The sequence below is a fragment of the Dipodomys merriami genome, unplaced genomic scaffold (assembly GCF_024711535.1).
Source record: "Dipodomys merriami isolate MVZ:Mamm:240054 unplaced genomic scaffold, mDipMer1.0.p SCAF_5, whole genome shotgun sequence".
NCBI lineage: Eukaryota > Metazoa > Chordata > Mammalia > Rodentia > Heteromyidae > Dipodomys > Dipodomys merriami.
The window spans coordinates 14,137,265-14,153,790 of record NW_027206068.1 but is presented as its reverse complement, the minus strand read 5'-3'; the positions used below and the strand labels follow the sequence as shown (position 1 = coordinate 14,153,790).

At 38.8% G+C, this 16,526-nt stretch overlaps 1 protein-coding gene across 1 annotated transcript in view; it reads left to right on the top strand.

Moving 5' to 3' along the window:
- Dnah11 (dynein axonemal heavy chain 11) overlaps positions 1-16,526 on the top strand; it is a 278,195-nt gene that overhangs the window by 109,791 nt on the left and 151,878 nt on the right. Inside the window, 4 exon segments of the mRNA XM_069996108.1 lie at positions 9,965-10,103; positions 12,754-12,846; positions 14,914-15,108; positions 16,422-16,499. Of these exon segments, the coding sequence (XP_069852209.1) occupies positions 9,965-10,103; positions 12,754-12,846; positions 14,914-15,108; positions 16,422-16,499 (505 nt within the window).

Below are 16,526 nucleotides of genomic sequence, written 5' to 3'. Positions count from 1 at the left end.
AGCCAGAGAGACTCAATCTCCATTTAACCACAAAAAGCTGAGCTAGAGGCCCATTGGCTCAGTGGAGCAAACAAGCTTAAACCCCACCCCAGTACCAAATTAAATTAACATCTGTTTACATGAGAACTTTTTTTTTATATCTTCTCCTCCATTTATTTATTTATTTATTTTATTGTGAGAATACTGTACAGAGGAGTTACAATTACATGGGCAAGATAATGAGTACATTTCTTATCAAGCATTGTTGCCTCCTCGTTGTTTCCCCTTCCCATCCCTTCCCATACTCCTCCCCTCTCCCCACTCGATCCTCCCTCTACCCCCTACCAAAGTAGTTAAGTTCCTTTTTCGACATAACGACTTGTACATCTCATTGTTGCAATGGAGAACTTATTTTTATATCTTGTTATTGTTTTTATTCTTATCACTACAGAATAGATTCCTATGTGTATGTAATGATGAAAATATGGTCTGCTTTCTGCCACATATACACTTAGCAGCCATCAGTAAGAAGGTCTGCCCAATAGCAAGTGGTACTAGTTATGATGACTTTGCGAGTATGATATATATTATTTCATGTGTAACTTAGTGCAACAACTCATTCCTATTTAAATGGACCATTTGGTGAAACCTTACAGCAAGTATACAGAAGATAGTGCCAGAACTCTCAGCGTTCTCTCATGCCTCTTTGAAGTTAAAGTGTCCGATTCTACATCTATTCTCTCAGATCATAGATTAAATAACCTTTCTTAAGAGTTTATGCAAATGAACCCAGACTATATGTACCCATTTTTGTATGGCATTATTCTTTGAACATTATTGTTTTGAGATTCATCTGAGTTGTGTAATCAGAAGTTTGTTGCCTTTAATTGCTAATTAGTACTCTATTATGTAAACATATTGTAGTTTATACATTTGCCAGTTGATAGACATTTGCATTGTTTTCCAGTAATCACTATTATCAGTAAAGCTGTAACTAGGCACAGTGGCTTACACCTTTCATCCCTGCTACTCAGGAGAAGGAGATCAGGATCGTTGCTGTTCAAGCACAGTCTTGGAAAAAGTAGGACACCCATCTCAACCAACCAGCTAGGTGTGGTCATACATGTCTGTCATCTCAGATACGTAAGAGGTATAGTTAGGAAGATAGTTATCAAAGGCTGGCCCCATTCAAAAATGTGAGACTATATGAATAATAATTAAAACAAAAAAGATCTTGAAGCCAAATGCTAGTGGCAGTAGCTACTCAGAAGGTTGAGATCCTCCAAAGCCAGCTTGGGTAGAAACAACAAAACAAGCAAAAAGTTAGGTTAGAGATGTGGTTCAAGTGGTATAGTACAATTGAGAAAGTATGAAGGCCTGAGTTCAAGCTATAGTACTGCTAAAAACAAAAAGAACTTGTAGTGAAGATAAAGTGCTAGAACATCAGCCTGCCAGACAAGCATGCATCCAGAGCTCAAACCCTAGTACCATAAAGGAAAGAGCCACATTGAACATTCATGTAAATCTTCCATGAGCAAGAAAAGTATGTGAACACGAGAGATATTTGAGGTAAATAAGAGCAGAATTGCTGATTCATATAGCAGATGTGTGTGTGTGTGTGTTAATCAGTCAAGGGGCTTGAACTCAGTGTCTGAGTACTCTCCCTAAGCTTCTCTGCAAAAGGTTAGTACTCTACCACTTTGTGCCACCATTCCACATTTGGTTTCCTGGTAGTTTCTTCGACTTTCCTGCATGGGCTGGTTTTGAACCTCAATCCTCAGAACTCAACCTCCTGAGTAGTTAGGATTACAGGCATGAGCCACCAGTGCCCAGCAGCAGATGTGTGTTTTATCTATAAGAATGTGCAGTCTCAAGAACTGAAGACCCTGAAATGAACCCGCAGAACTATAGCTCCTAATCTTCAATAAGGGAGCCAAAAAATAGAATTGAAGAAAGATAGCCTCTTCAGTAAATGGTGCTGGCAAAATTGGTTAAACACTTGTAGAAAACTAAAGTTTAGATCCTTATATATCACCCTGTACCAGAATCAACTCCAAATGTATCAAAGACCTCGAAGTAAAAAGACACCCTGAAAACATTACATGGAGGAACAGGAGAAACTCTAGGGCTCCTTGGCACAGGCCGAAATTTTCTTAATAAAGACCCAGAAACACAACAAATCAAAGAAAGGTTGGACAAATGGGATTGCATGAAACTGAGAGCTTCTGCACAGCAAAGGACATAGATAGCAAAATCAATAGCCCACAGACTGGGAGAAGATCTTCTCTAGCAATACAACAGACAAGGGCCTCATATATAAAATATAGATAGAACTAAAAAAATTAAATCCACCAAAAGCAAATCCTCAAAGAAACAACCATCCCATTAATAAGTGGGCTAAAGAATTAAAGAGAGACCTCTCTGAAGAGGAAATAAAAATGGCCAAAAGACACATGAATAAATGCTCAACTTCTCTGTCCATAAAAGAAATGCAAATCAAAACAACATTGAGATTCCACCTTACCTCAGTTAGAATGGCTATAATCAAGAAATCTAGTAACAACACATGCTGGAGAGGATGTGACCAAAAGGGAGCCCTACTGCATTGGTGGGTGTAAACTTGTTCAACCACTTTAGAAAGTAGTATGGAGGTTCCTCAAAAGACTCCACATAGAGCTCCCCTATGACCCAGCAGTCCCACTTTTGGTCATTTACCCAAATGATCACAAACAAGACCATACTAAAGCTACCAGCACAACTATGTTTATTGCAGCCTTATTTACCATAGTTAAAATATGGAACCAACCCAGATGCCCCTCAGTAGATGATGTATCAAGAAAATATGATTTTTATATATATTTATATAATGGAATTCTGTGCTTCCATCAGAAAGAATTATACCACCTCATTTGTTAAGAAATGGAAAGACTTGGAAAAATTAATATTAAGTGAAGTAATCCAGACCCAAAGAAATATAGGTCCCATGGTTTCCCTTACTTACAATAACTAGTATAAGTATAGGATAATCTTATTAGATGAGCAGAAAAGCTCAAAAGTTACGTACATATGACCATATAAAATGATGTTAAGCAAAATTAACTCCAAGACATGGACACAAGAGAGTTTGGTGGTGGTGTTTTTAATGTACTATGTGATTTTTTTTTGGTTTCTTTTGTATGTTCTTCCCCCTATGGTATCTCCCCTGTTGTTACTTGGTACCCTGCATCTTGTATATACATTTATCTAATTTGGGGAGGGGAAGGGGAATAACAATACTGAAATAAGGACACAGGATGACCCATTGTAACAATGATACTCACAAGATACTGTATTGGAAATGATTTTTACAACTTTGGGGTGGGGGGGGGAGAATTAAGGGAGGTGGTGGAAGGAAGGGATAGTAGGACAAAAAGGAGGGGGTAACAATGTTGGACAAGAAAGATATTCATTGCCTTACGCATGTAACTGTAACCCCTCTGTACAATAAAATAAAACTGAAAAAAAGAATGTGCAATCTCAGCTGAGCATGGTGGCTCATGGCTGTAATACTATTTATTCATGAACAAAAGGCAGAGATTGGGGGAATCATGGTTCAAAGCCAGCCTTGGCAAAAAGTATCACTCCCATCTTAACCAACAAGCTAGATTTGGTTATTATTGCCTGTGATTCCCATTTGTTCAGGAGGTTGTATATAAGAGGATCATGACTTGAGGCTGGCCCTGGACAAAAAACACTAGATTCCACCTGACATATAATTAAAGCAATGAATGATGGGGGCATAGCTCAAGTAGTAGAATGGAATCTCCTTGTAAATGTGATTGTATTATTTTGTACCAATCTATTAATGTATGGGAAATTCAGGTGCTTTACATTCTTGTCAGAACCTGTTACTATCAATCTTTTTAGTCTTGGGTGATATAATAGATTGATACAATAGATTTGCAGGCATATACCCTTGTGGGTTTGATTTGCATTTCCCAGAGTGTTAATACTGTGGAGAATTCTTCCTTCCTTTACTGGCTATTTCCGTACAATCTCTTGTGAGGTGCATTTGTTTTTAATTTGGCCTTCTGTATACAGTTCCTTTAATAGATACAGACATTGCAAGGTTCCATTTTGTGGCTCGCTTCTAATTGTGTCAGCAGTGCTTATCAAAGACAGAGTTTTAACTAGCATGAAATAGAATTTATCCATTTATTTAGGATTTTTATGTCTTACCTAAGGCCACTTGTATGATATAAACTTGCAAAACTTTCCTACTGCTTTCTTCGATGCCTTATAGTTGTCATGAATTTTTTCCCTTTATTCTGTTGATTGTTGAACTACCCTGGTAGATTTTGAAGTGCCAACAGTCCTTTGCTATAGCCTTGTGATACCCATTTGGTCAGGAGCTATTCTTTTTTTGTGTGGATTGCTAAATTTGGTTTTGTTAAGGACTCTTTTAATCTATCAGGTATATTGGTTTTCAGTGTCCTTTATTTCTATTTTGGTCTATTTTTTTTTTCAGTCTGAGTAATGCTGACCTCATGAAAGCAGATGGCAGGCATTCTGCTTTACTAAAACTTTTTGTATAGGATTACTGTTCTTTGTTTTTCTTCATGAGAATCTATTTTTAATAGATACGAAGTTATTGAATTTTTGAGGGTTTTTCTGCAGTATTAGAGTTTCAAATCAAGGTCTTGTGCTTGCTAGGTAGGCAGTTTACCATTTGAGCCACATCTCTTTGCTTTAGTGATTTTTTTTAAATAGTGTTTTTGTGTAGAGTTTTTGTCTAAGCGATCTTCCTATGCCTCCCATGTAGCTAGGATGACACACACACACATCACATTCACAGCTTTATTGGTTGGGATAGAGACTCGGTTTTTGTCTGGGCTGGTTTAGAACCACAATTTCTATAATGTTTTCTTCCTAATTAACTGGAATTATAGGCATGTGCTACTGTGCCCAGTATAGATTTTAACTTTTTTTCTTGAATTATTTTTCATAATCCACATCTTGTAAAGAATTTATCCATGTTTTACAATGTGTTGGCTTATATTTGTTCATAACATTAGTTTATTATCTGCAGTGATAGCCTAAGTTACATGTCACCATTTATACAAGCACACATTTATACAAGTTGCTATAGTTTCATTTGGTTTTTGGTTATGAGGCTTGAATCAGGGCCTGGGCACTGTTCCTGAGTGCTTTTGCTCAAGGCTAGCATTTATCACTACCACCTTGATTCACAGTTTCACATCAGATTTTTCAGGTGGTTAATTGGTGATAAGAGTCTAATGGACTTTCCTACCCAGAACTGCAATTGTCAGATCCCAGCCTCCTGAGTAGCTAGGATTACAGGTGTAATCCGCCAGTACTCAGCCTCTAGAGTTTTTGGTGTGATTTCTTTTTTATTTTATTTTTTTCTTCTTTCTTTTTTTCCGCTTCTGCTGCTGCTTCTGCTGCTGCTTTTTCTGTGTACCAGTCCTTGGGATTGAACTTAGGGCCTGGACAATGTCCCTGAGCCTCTCTGTGCTCAAAGCTAATGCTCTACCACTTGAGTCACAACACTTCAGTTTTTGAGTCATTAATTGGAGATAAGAGTCTCATGGGGACTTTTCTGCCTGGTCAGCTTCAAACTGCCATCCTCAGGTCTCAGCCTCCTGAGTAGCTAGGATTACAAGTATGAGCCACCAGCACCTGGCTTGTTCCTAAGCTTTTTACTCAAGGTTAGTGCTCTACTACTTGAGCCACACTCCACTTCTAGCTTTTCTGGTGGTTAATTATTAGAGAAAAGAATCTCATAGGTTTTCCTGGCTGGGCTGGTGAAAGTCTATCCTCAGATCTTGGCCTTCTGAGTAGATAGGATTATAAACATGAGCCACTGGCACCAGGCTCTTTTTCTTTATGTGTGTCAGTACTGGGGCTTGAACTCAGGGCCTTGAGTTCTTGCTTGGTAAAACTGGCACTTTACCATTTGAACCACACCTCCACATTTGGATTTTTTTGCTGCTTAATTGGGGGTAAATATATCACAGTCTTTCCTGCCCAGGCTGGCTTTAAACATTGATCCTCCCATCTCAACCTCCTGAGTAGCCAGGATTGCATTGCACATGTGAGTCACTGGTACTCTATACTTTCAGTTCTTTTAATCCTGAAATTTTCTTGTCTATCCATTTAGATCCACATTTCACTTGTATTTTCTTATTTTAATGGTATTACTTTTGAAATATAATTAGTATAAAGAGGATTTGGGCAGGTAATATGAATATTTAAATCTCTTCGGTAGTTATCCAATGTCTAGCTCCTATATTTCATGTTTTCTATTCGTCATAATCACAGCTTTCACTAGCATAGTTTTTTTTTTATAATATCTGATTGTCTTGAAAAGATTCTAGATAGAGAATTACCACCCTAGAAATGAATGTAAGAAGTATAGGATAGTTTAGTATGAAATGGTACACTTTTCCAGTGATGTTACATTTGTAATCTGTTTATTCTCATGTACTTTTTTCATTTGAGTCTTAAAATGTTCAGTTGTTTGGTGATACTTTCATAAATTTATTTAATAGATCAAATACAGCATTGTTTATTGTAGGCTGGTATGTTTTGCTGTGTCAGCAAAATCTGAAGCAGAAAATTTAGATGAAGTAATGTTCACAAGTGAGGAGCTGTATGCTTGGCCCGTTAGGGTCTCCTGGTTCCCCCATAGCAGCCATGTAGGCCAGGCCAGACTCTGTGCTTGAACTTCGTGGCACATGGGTTTACACTTATGTGAAAGACACCTGAGACACTTAGCCTGCTAGAATTAAGAGCTGTCAGTTTGGGAAATGCTTTCAGCATCCGATGTAGTAAGAAGGAAGAGCTTAGCCAGGAATGTTCTCTCCTGTTGGGGACAAAACTTAGTGTTATGGTACCTGCATGTGTCCACAGTTCAGTTCCCAACATAGTTACATTACCATCTGTATCAATGAAGTTAAAAGGTAGTCACAAGATGACCTACTAAATGTGAGAAGGAAATAAGGGATTATTTTAGATAAATTCCACTGCCTAAATCCAAAGAAACATTGGGGAAGGTCTAGAGTGAATTTAAATGAGCTTGAAATGGATTAGAATTACAATTTCAGAAACAGGCAAGCGTTTTGTGATATAGAGCTTTCAGCAAAAATGACAGGCTTATTTATTTATTTGCTCTTGCTCCTTCATGCTTGGCTTGAGCGCAAGTTTTTCAAAAGGCACTCTTACAGCAACTGTCTTGGGGGAGAACTTTTGGGGAGGCTTCAACCATATTATATGGGAGAATTTGGAAACAATGTTTTATAAATTTTCATTTAAGCAGGCTGCTCCTAGGTGTGATGTGTTGGTGATGACTATATGCTCATTCATTCCCTCCCTCCCTCCTTTCTTTCCCTCCTTCCCTCCCTTCCCTCTTTCCTTCCTTCCTTTTTTCTTTTTCTCTCTCTTCTTTTCTTTCTCTCTCTTCCCTCTTTCTTTTCTATCTTTCCTTTTTTCTCCATCCCTCCTTCCCTCTCCCTAACCCTTTCTCTCTTCTCTCTTCTTTCTTTCTTTTCTTTTCTTTCTCTCTTCTTTCTTTCTTTTCTTTTCTTTCTTTCTTTCTTTTCTTTCTTTCTTTCTTTTTTCTTTCTTTCTTTCTTTCTTTCTTTCTTTCTTTCTTTCTTTCTTTCTTTCTTTCTTTCTTTCTTTCTTTCTTTCTTTCTTTCTTTCTTCTTGTTCTAGTACTAGAGCTTGAACTTAAACCATTGAGCTCTTGCTTGGCATTTTCTCTCAAGTCTGGTGATCTACCACTTGAACTACAGCTCCACTTCTGACTTCTTGCTGGTTAATTGGACATGAGTCTCTCAGACTTGTCTGCCCAAGCTGGCTTTGAACCACAATCCTTGATTTCAACCTGCTGAGTAGCTAAGATTACAAGTGTGAGCCACTTGTCTTGGCTAAGAACTTTAAACTTTTGACAGGCTAAGTGTTTAGGAATTTTATGATTAGTTGTTAAGCATATCCTCCAGTCAAACCAAATTATATCAACTTTTTATAAATTGTATTGTATCCAAATGAATACTCAAAACTCAGGACTCCATTCTTATTTCTTTTTTAAAAGTTTTAAATTTTTTATTGTCAAGGTGATGTACAGAGGGGTTGCAGTTACATAAGTAAGGTAATGAGTACATTTCTTGTCAATCTTACCCCTTCCCTCAATTTTCTCCTACTTTCCCTCCCCAAACTCCCCCAAGTTGTCCAGATCATTTCCTACATATTGTCTTGTAAATATCTCTATTGCATTGGTTCCCTTGTCCTTTGTGTCACCATCCTGTTCTCTTTCCTTTCCCTAATTCAAATAAACGTATGTACAATACCAGAGTACCAAAATCAAATACAGTGACAACAGAGTATATACCATAGGGGGAAGAACATACAAAAGCAACAAAAAAAATCACATAGTATATTAAAAACAACACCAAAGATAAACCTCTTGTGCCCATGTCTTGGAGTTCAAGCATCATCTTATATGGGCATATGTATATAGCTATTGAGCTATTCTACTCATCAGCTAAAATTATCCTAGATGTATACTAATTATCGCAAATAAGGGAAACTATGGGACCTCTGTTTCTTTGGGCCTGGCTTACTTCACTTAACATGATTTTTTCCAAGTCTTTCTATTTCCTTACAAATGGTGGAAACATAGACTTTCATTGTGTGTGTGTGTTTATATATATCACATTTTCTTGATCCATTCATCTACTGAGAGGCATCTGGGTTGGTTCCATAGCTTAGCTATGGTGAATACATTATTTTACTTATATTTATGGCATAGTTGCCTACAGTCTAGATGGTGAGGACCTACTGTGCACCTCTTCCCAGATCTACTTTTAGGGATGGGTTGATAGTTTGAGACCAGCCTGGGGGAAAGATTTATTCCATGGAAATCAACAAGCGCTGTTTATAGGACAGCTGGGAATTCAACTTCTACTAGCATACCACTAGTCCCAGTAAAGGCTGGCCTTGGCTGCTCATTTTCAGGTACCCGTTGGCTCTGTGATCCTAAGCTACTCACGAGGCCAAGATCTGAGCATGGCAGTTTGAAGCTAGCCCAGGCAGAAAAGTCCATAAGTTAGCTCTTATCTCCAATTAAGCGGCAAAAGCTGGAAGTAGAGGTGTAGCTTAAGTGGTAGAGTGCCAGCTTTGAGTGAAAGAACGAAGTACAGTGCTAGGCCCTGACTTCAAGCTCCAGTATAAACATAATAAACATAATAAAAAGCAACTGAAAGCTCATTGTTTCTCTTTTGCAGTGACAACTTACACACTAGAAGTTTAGCATCTAAAACCCATGCTTAGCATGATTGAGATCCTGGGTTCAATCCCAAGCACCAAAAAGCAAAGGCACAAACAATCAGCCAATTAATCAAAAACAAAAGCCCAATTGAGCCAGGTGCCCGCGGCTCATGCCTGTTATCCTTGCGACTTAAGAGGCTGAGATCTGAAACCAGTCCAGGCAAGAAATGTCCATGAGACTCTTATCTCCAATTAATTACAGAAAAAGCCAGAAGTGGAGCTGTGGCTCAGGTGGTGGAGTGCTGGTCTTGAATAAAAGGAGCTCAAGGACAGCATCCAGGCCCAGAGTTCAAGCCCTAGGATCAACAAACACACATGCGCGCACGTGTGCACGCGCGCGCACACACACACACACAGACACACACACACACACACACACACACACACACACACACACTTAACAAATTGATCCCTGGGTTTATCTAAAACCCTTCCAGCCAGGTTTCTACCATTTCTTTCTACCTTTCCCTATGTAGCTAATCACTAGTGGACATGTTTTAGTTGAATTGAAAGGTTTTGCTAAACTGTGACTGACAGAGGTAATTATGACCTGCTTGGAGTGGTAAGAATATTAGTACAAATTAATCACTGATTTAAGTAATGTGTGCGTGTGACCTTCTCACATTTTAAAACAAGATTTCCTATTTTTTTTTAGACCCTGTGCCATGGTAGCACCCGACACTGAGCTGATCTGCGAAATCATGTTAGTAGCTGAAGGTTTTGTGGACGCACGCTCATTAGCCCGAAAGTTCATTTCATTGTACACACTCTGCAAGGAGCTCTTGTCCAAGCAGGTGGGGCTCTTTTGTTACTTTCCTTTGGTTTTTACATCCCCTAAAACAGCTCTGAGATATGGATGCTGGGTAATTTAACGTTCACATTACATGTAGGCATTCCAAATGATGTTATATTTTCCATCCATACTTTATGAAGCTTTTTCTTTTTCTGAAATTTAAGACATTTTAGGGCTCTTAGGTCCTATTGGTCCTTGGGCAGTTTTTTTTTATTGTGAAAATACTGTACAGAGGGGTTACAATTACATGGGCAAGATAATGAGTACATTTCTTATCAAGCATTGTAGCCTCCTCCTTTGTTTCCCCTTCCCATCCCTTCCCATCCTCCCCCCGCCCTCCCACCCAATCCTCCCCGCCACCCCACCTTGGGCAGTTTTGTTTTTAATCAGTGGACTCTGATTTTAACTCCTTAAAGGGCATTCTTTTATAATTATGAAGAGAGTTTGGGGCTTTTTTGTCTTTGATTTTGTACCAGTACTGGGCCTTGAACTCATGGCCTCACTCACTTTGCTTTTTTGTACAAGTTTGGAGCTCTACCATTTGAACCACAGCTCCACTTACAGCTTTTCTTCTGGTTAACTGAAGATAAGAGTTTTATGGATTGTTCATATGGGGCATGCTTTGAACCTCAGGTCTCAGATCTCAGCCTTCTGAGTAGCTAGGATTACAGACCTAAGCCACCAGCATCCAATATGAAAGGAGATTTATGTTGCCTCTGTGTCTTGCTGAGAATTCTGTTCTCTGGTTGGAGATGGCATGAGAGTTCACAAGAGTGAACTCTGAAGAACAACTTGAGAGATGTTCATGTTATCTCATTTGTTGGTAAACCTTCCCTTAAAGGTGGGATTAACTTGGTTTTTGACATTTAACTCTTTATCTGTGATTCCCTCATCTCTGAAATGGGTCCCTCTGCAAAATCATATTATTCATGTTTACTGAAATTGTTTATGTACAACAGAAATGATATACATGTCGGCAGTATTTTAAGTTTACCTTTATATGGTCCCTTTGACCTTTGGTTTTTCATGACTTTTCATTAGTTCCTGCTGACATGAGCCTGCAGCTGGGACAGAACAAGGTATTAAAGTTGCAGTTGGAACCACACAGTCATCTGGGCTGTCACATATATGAAGTTTAGCTTGCCTATTGGGAAGGCAAGAGACAGAATCTGAGGAAGCTGTGTTGTCTGTTAACAGTTGTGAGTTTACATTTTGGGGAGAGAATTAACAACATTTGACCATATGCAAAAATTATACAACATTGTTATGTGTAGAAGCAGCAGGCCAAACTGTGGCGTGATCTCTACTTAGTGTTTTATTTTTATATTTATTGTATTTATATTTATTGTATTTTCTGTGATAAAAATTGAACACTTGTCTCTGGTAGTAAGATTATTGGTATGTTTCCTTTTGTATTCATGAAATCTAGGTTTGAAAAGGCTCTTTTACATTTTATAACAAATTTGGAAGAAAAAGTGTAATAGCACTGTGAGGAAATTGTACTGTACATCGCATTTCATGCAGTGCAAACATTTTGGAGCTATCTACTATGTTCACAGAATATGGGCATAATAGGCATGAATATGAAGATAGATTTGAGAGATGAGTCACATTTGTAGAGAGAAGGAATTAGGTTATAAAAAAGTGTGGATGATTTCAATACCCCTACATTTAGTAGAGTCACCCAGAATGCTTAAACTTCTGTCCGGGATTTTTTCTGTGTCCTGGGAGAACGTTGATATCATGTGGATGGGAGATCAAGGGAGGCAAAAGAAAGAAAGCTAGGTGCATGAAATCAATCATTTTGGAGTCAAGTTCATTCAGTGCTTATTTTCTGAGCACTTACCAGCCCTGTGCTGTGACCTACAAGACCAAAGTGAGTTATGATAATACATCTCTATCCTCCCAGAGCCTGTGGGAGAAATCTCCACTAGGGATGATGTGAAAGACTTAGCGGGGTACTGGTTATAATCGAAATTTACATAGGGATTTTATTACATGTAGTCTCAGCATTGGGGCAGAGCTAAGTGGTTAGCAGGTAGTAGGCTGAGTCATCAAGGAAAGCTTGGAGAAGGAGTCCATAGTCCTTGGTGCTACCTGGAGACTTGTACTGATGGCTGGAAGTGAATACATGGAAGACATGGACTTAGCAGGTTGATTGAGAGACAAGAGCTAGGAGGTGGATGGAGCACTGAACACAAGATGCACATAGATGCTAAGGAAAAAGGAGATTTCTGACTGCAGTGGAAATATGGTCCAGAAAAACAGGTCCTGTCACCTACCTTCCTGAGGTGGGTGAGTTTCACAATTTTCTTTTTTTTTTTCTTTTCTTTCTTTCTTTTTTTTTTGACAGACCTGGGGCTTGAACTCAACACCTGAGAACTGCCCCTGAACTTCTTTTTTGCTCAAGGTTAACACGCTACCATTTAAGTCACAGCACTACTTCTGGCATTTTCTGTTTATGTGGAATCGAACCCAGGGCTAAGCAAGCCCTCTACCACTAAGCCACATTCCCAGCCCCACAATTTTTCAATATGGAAAATGTTATTTTGGATAATGTCTGTCTGTACTCATTTAATTTTCAGCTTTTACTTCTGAAGTGAGAATCTTACATAATTATTTGGGAAAATATATCTCTGCTTTGATTTTAGGATCATTACGATTGGGGACTTCGTGCTATTAAGTCTGTCTTGGTGGTAGCTGGATCCCTGAAACGAGGAGATAGAAATAGACCCGAGGATCAGGTATTGGAATGCTAAACTGATTTTGTTAAGTGAGTAGCTACCTATAGACAAAAGTATATTCCTGAGAAACGAGCCCCACTTTGAAAATGTGACATCTGTTCCTTTGTTTTCTTCTTTATTTTTATAATGGGAATTATGGTAATATTTCTGCATATGACTATAACATGTATTGATTATATTCATTCCTGTTACTCCCCAGTCCCTTCTACATTTTACAGGTTTGTATGAGTTTCATTTTTCAATTTTTGCTTATTTTTATTTTTATGTAGTTGTACGAAGGAGTTTCAATTCAGGATGTCAGTTTATGAGCACAGTGCATCGTGATCAATCTCCCTCCTCCATCATTCTCCCCCTCTCACAACGCCCCCCAGCCCCTCAAGTTACCTGGTTCCATTATCTTCACATATGTACATTGAACACTGTGACTGTACTCTCTCACCCTTCTCTCCATTCGTCTGTCCTTCACGCAATAATGCATGTTCCAGCTTTCTGGTATTTTTTTTGTTATACTATAAAATAAGTTGTTCAAAGGAGTGGCACCATTGAAATATCTTCTTGTATATACAGTACCATACTTCAGTTAACAATAACATCTGTTCTTAAGACAGGATTCTTTAAGATCTAGCATTTCTTACAGTAGGTCATAAGTGAAGTTGAATATGGAGATGTGAATCATGGAAAGAATGGACAATGGCATAAGTGCTTTTGAGATATCAGTTCCAAAAAGTATTTTTGAAAGACTCAAATACTTTGGTAATCCCTGATTGCCTTTGAGGACCACTTAGGACATCCAATTAATTGGATTAGTTGGGATATTAATTCTGAAAGGTCAGAGAATAGCCAAGCAAATGGAGAGAAGACATCTATTTCTTAGGATATGGGACTGACAGGGAAAGGGAAGCAGGAAGGATGTTAAGAATTGCTAGGAAATGCTCTGTCCTTCCAAGAGAAAAATAAAAATAGCATATTGCTCATTTCTTCCCTGTTCACTAAGTCAAGAGAGCTATAGGTATAACTTGCTGGGTGTGTGTTCAGTCTGGCAGGAAGGGAAGCAATCTAGATTCATCCTGAAAGTAAGGGACATGTACCGTGTTGGTAAAATTTGATCATAACTCATGCTTAGTCAACTTCTTTCATTCCTTTGTTCTCTGGCTACATCTTTACTGTGGATGGACTGTTCAGCACTTCCTGTCAAAGTTACCCTGCTGTTGAGTGATTGCATTTAAAACTTGAAGTCCCTTTTTGGTTTTGAGCCATTATAGAACAAAAACCCAAACAAAAATTTAAGAAACAAAAAACAGTTTGTGATTATGCTTTGGACACAATGGTATAATGAGTGTGATTAACTTATGACCTGAGTTGAGCCTGAGGGAGCTCAGAGAGTTCTGCAGCTCTGCGTCAGCTCTGGCAGGAAAGCAGCAGTCTACTCCCGGCCAGTCTTATTCTGAGATCTGTTCACTAGCCATGTGCTGTTGTCATTTCACCTCCCTATAGACAAAATGACATCCCAACTGAGGACAGATCCAGCCTCTCAGGCTTTCTAGAAGAGTGATTAAAAACAGCTGGGAAATGATGGTTCACACCTGTCGTCTTACCTCGCAGGAGGCTAGGATCTTAGGATCTCACTTTGAAACCAAGGCTGGAGAAAAGTCCACAAGACTCCTTTATCCTGTTAACCAGCAAAAATCACTGGGCTGGAGGCATGGTTCAAGTGGCAGAATGCCATCCTTTAGCAAATCAAGTAAAAGCATAAGAACCTAAACCCCTCAGATTGAGTTCAAGTACCAGAAAAAGGCATCATTGGGCTTTGTATTGCCTTTGCTTAAAGTAAAATTACCTTTAATTGGTATCTAAGGTAAAAACTAAACATATAAGTAGGATAACCTGTAGTGTTCATATATACTTGCACTGTAAAATGTTTAAATTGGGTTATACATCTACTTGCTCAAACACTTATTTATGGGGTTAAAAACATTCCAAACCTTTCTTCTAGTTTTTTGTTCTTCTAGTTTGTGGTCTAGGTATTGCAGTGGCCTTTGATGAAGTTTTTTCAAATCTTTTTCCAAGGTCCTCATGCGAGCATTAAGGGACTTCAATATGCCCAAGATAGTGACAGACGATGTCCCAGTGTTTCTGGGCCTGGTCGGCGACCTGTTTCCAGCCCTAGAGGTGCCCAGACAGAGGAAGCCCCACTTTGAACAGATGGTCAAGCAGTCTACCCTGGAGCTCCGCTTGCAGCCCGAGGAGAACTTCATCCTGAAAGTAAGAACACTTCCTTCTCAGGGCAAGCCGTGGGGTTTGTTGTACAAGAAACTGCTTAAAAGATACTTGGCAAAATATTAGCTTCTATTGCACTGCCCTGAATATGATCTTAATCCATTCTTCCTAACATTGAATATATAGTCTTAATGGGAGTAAATGTAGCTAAATACTTTAGTCGTCTTGTCCAGTGAGAAGGTAAAAACATAGAAAGGATTAAGTCACGATTCTAAATATTATATATAGAATATATATTCTAAGTATTGTTCACTACTTGGTAAAACCACTTGGTGCTTGGCACCAGTGATGTTCATCTCTAATCTGAGCTATTCAACAGGCCAAGATCTAGAGGATAGTGGCTCAAAGCCAACTCGGACAGAAAAGTCCATAAGACTTTATCTCTAAAATAACCAGCAAAAAAACAGGCTGGAGGTGTGGCTTTAGTAATAGAGTAACAGCCAAGTAAGTATAAAGCCCTGAATTCAAACCTTTAATGCTGGCCAAAAAAGAAAAAAATAGTATTTGGCAGTATACACCAAAATTTTTCTTCCATTTTATAGAAAATGGTAAGTAAAGTCATTGATTTATTCTCTTTAATTGGGAGGAGGAATGACAGCACCCATCAAGAATGACTTATCAAAGATATCCTTATCAAAGGCTTGTATGTAGGCATGTTCAATTTGTCAGTAGACCCATGCACAGCAATGTATGCATAGACTCCATTTCAAGTATCTTATGGGCTTCTGAGTCGTTCATTACTCAGCTAGAGATGATAATTGGCTGTAAACTGTTTATATCCAAAACTTCATGAAGGCTAGGTGTCCACTTTTCATGCCTGTAATCTCAGCTACTCAAAGCTGGGCTCTAAAGATCAAGATTCAAAGCCAGCCCAGGCAGACAAATCTGTGAGTCTCATCTCCAATTAACTGACACAAAGCTTGAAATGGAGATGTGGCTCAAGTGGTAGAGCACCAGCCTTGAACACAAAAGGTAGTCAGAGTTCAAGGCCCTGAGTTCAAGCCACAATACAGGCATAAAACAATAAAAAACCTTTGTGAAGGGTCACCAGTTATTTTTAAGTAGTTACCTCTGCCATATACCATGTACTACATGAAAGTCACGATTTTTCTTCACCCTCACTTTGGCATGCCATGTGGACAAGTCAGGAGAAACTGTACTTAGAACTTACAGTCCATTTCAACTTTCCTTAATTGTAATGCCTTCCATGGGAGCTGACTTGGGTTGGAAGGACAGAATGGGGCAAAAATTGGTAGGTTGTCTTTTTGTCACCCAATGACAGGCTGTTTGGTGTACAGGTTGTCCAGCTTGATGAACTGTTGGCCGTGCGACACTCTGTCTTTGTGGTTGGAAATGCGGGCACAGGGAAGAGTAAGGTACATTAAATTTCTTGGGACCTCACC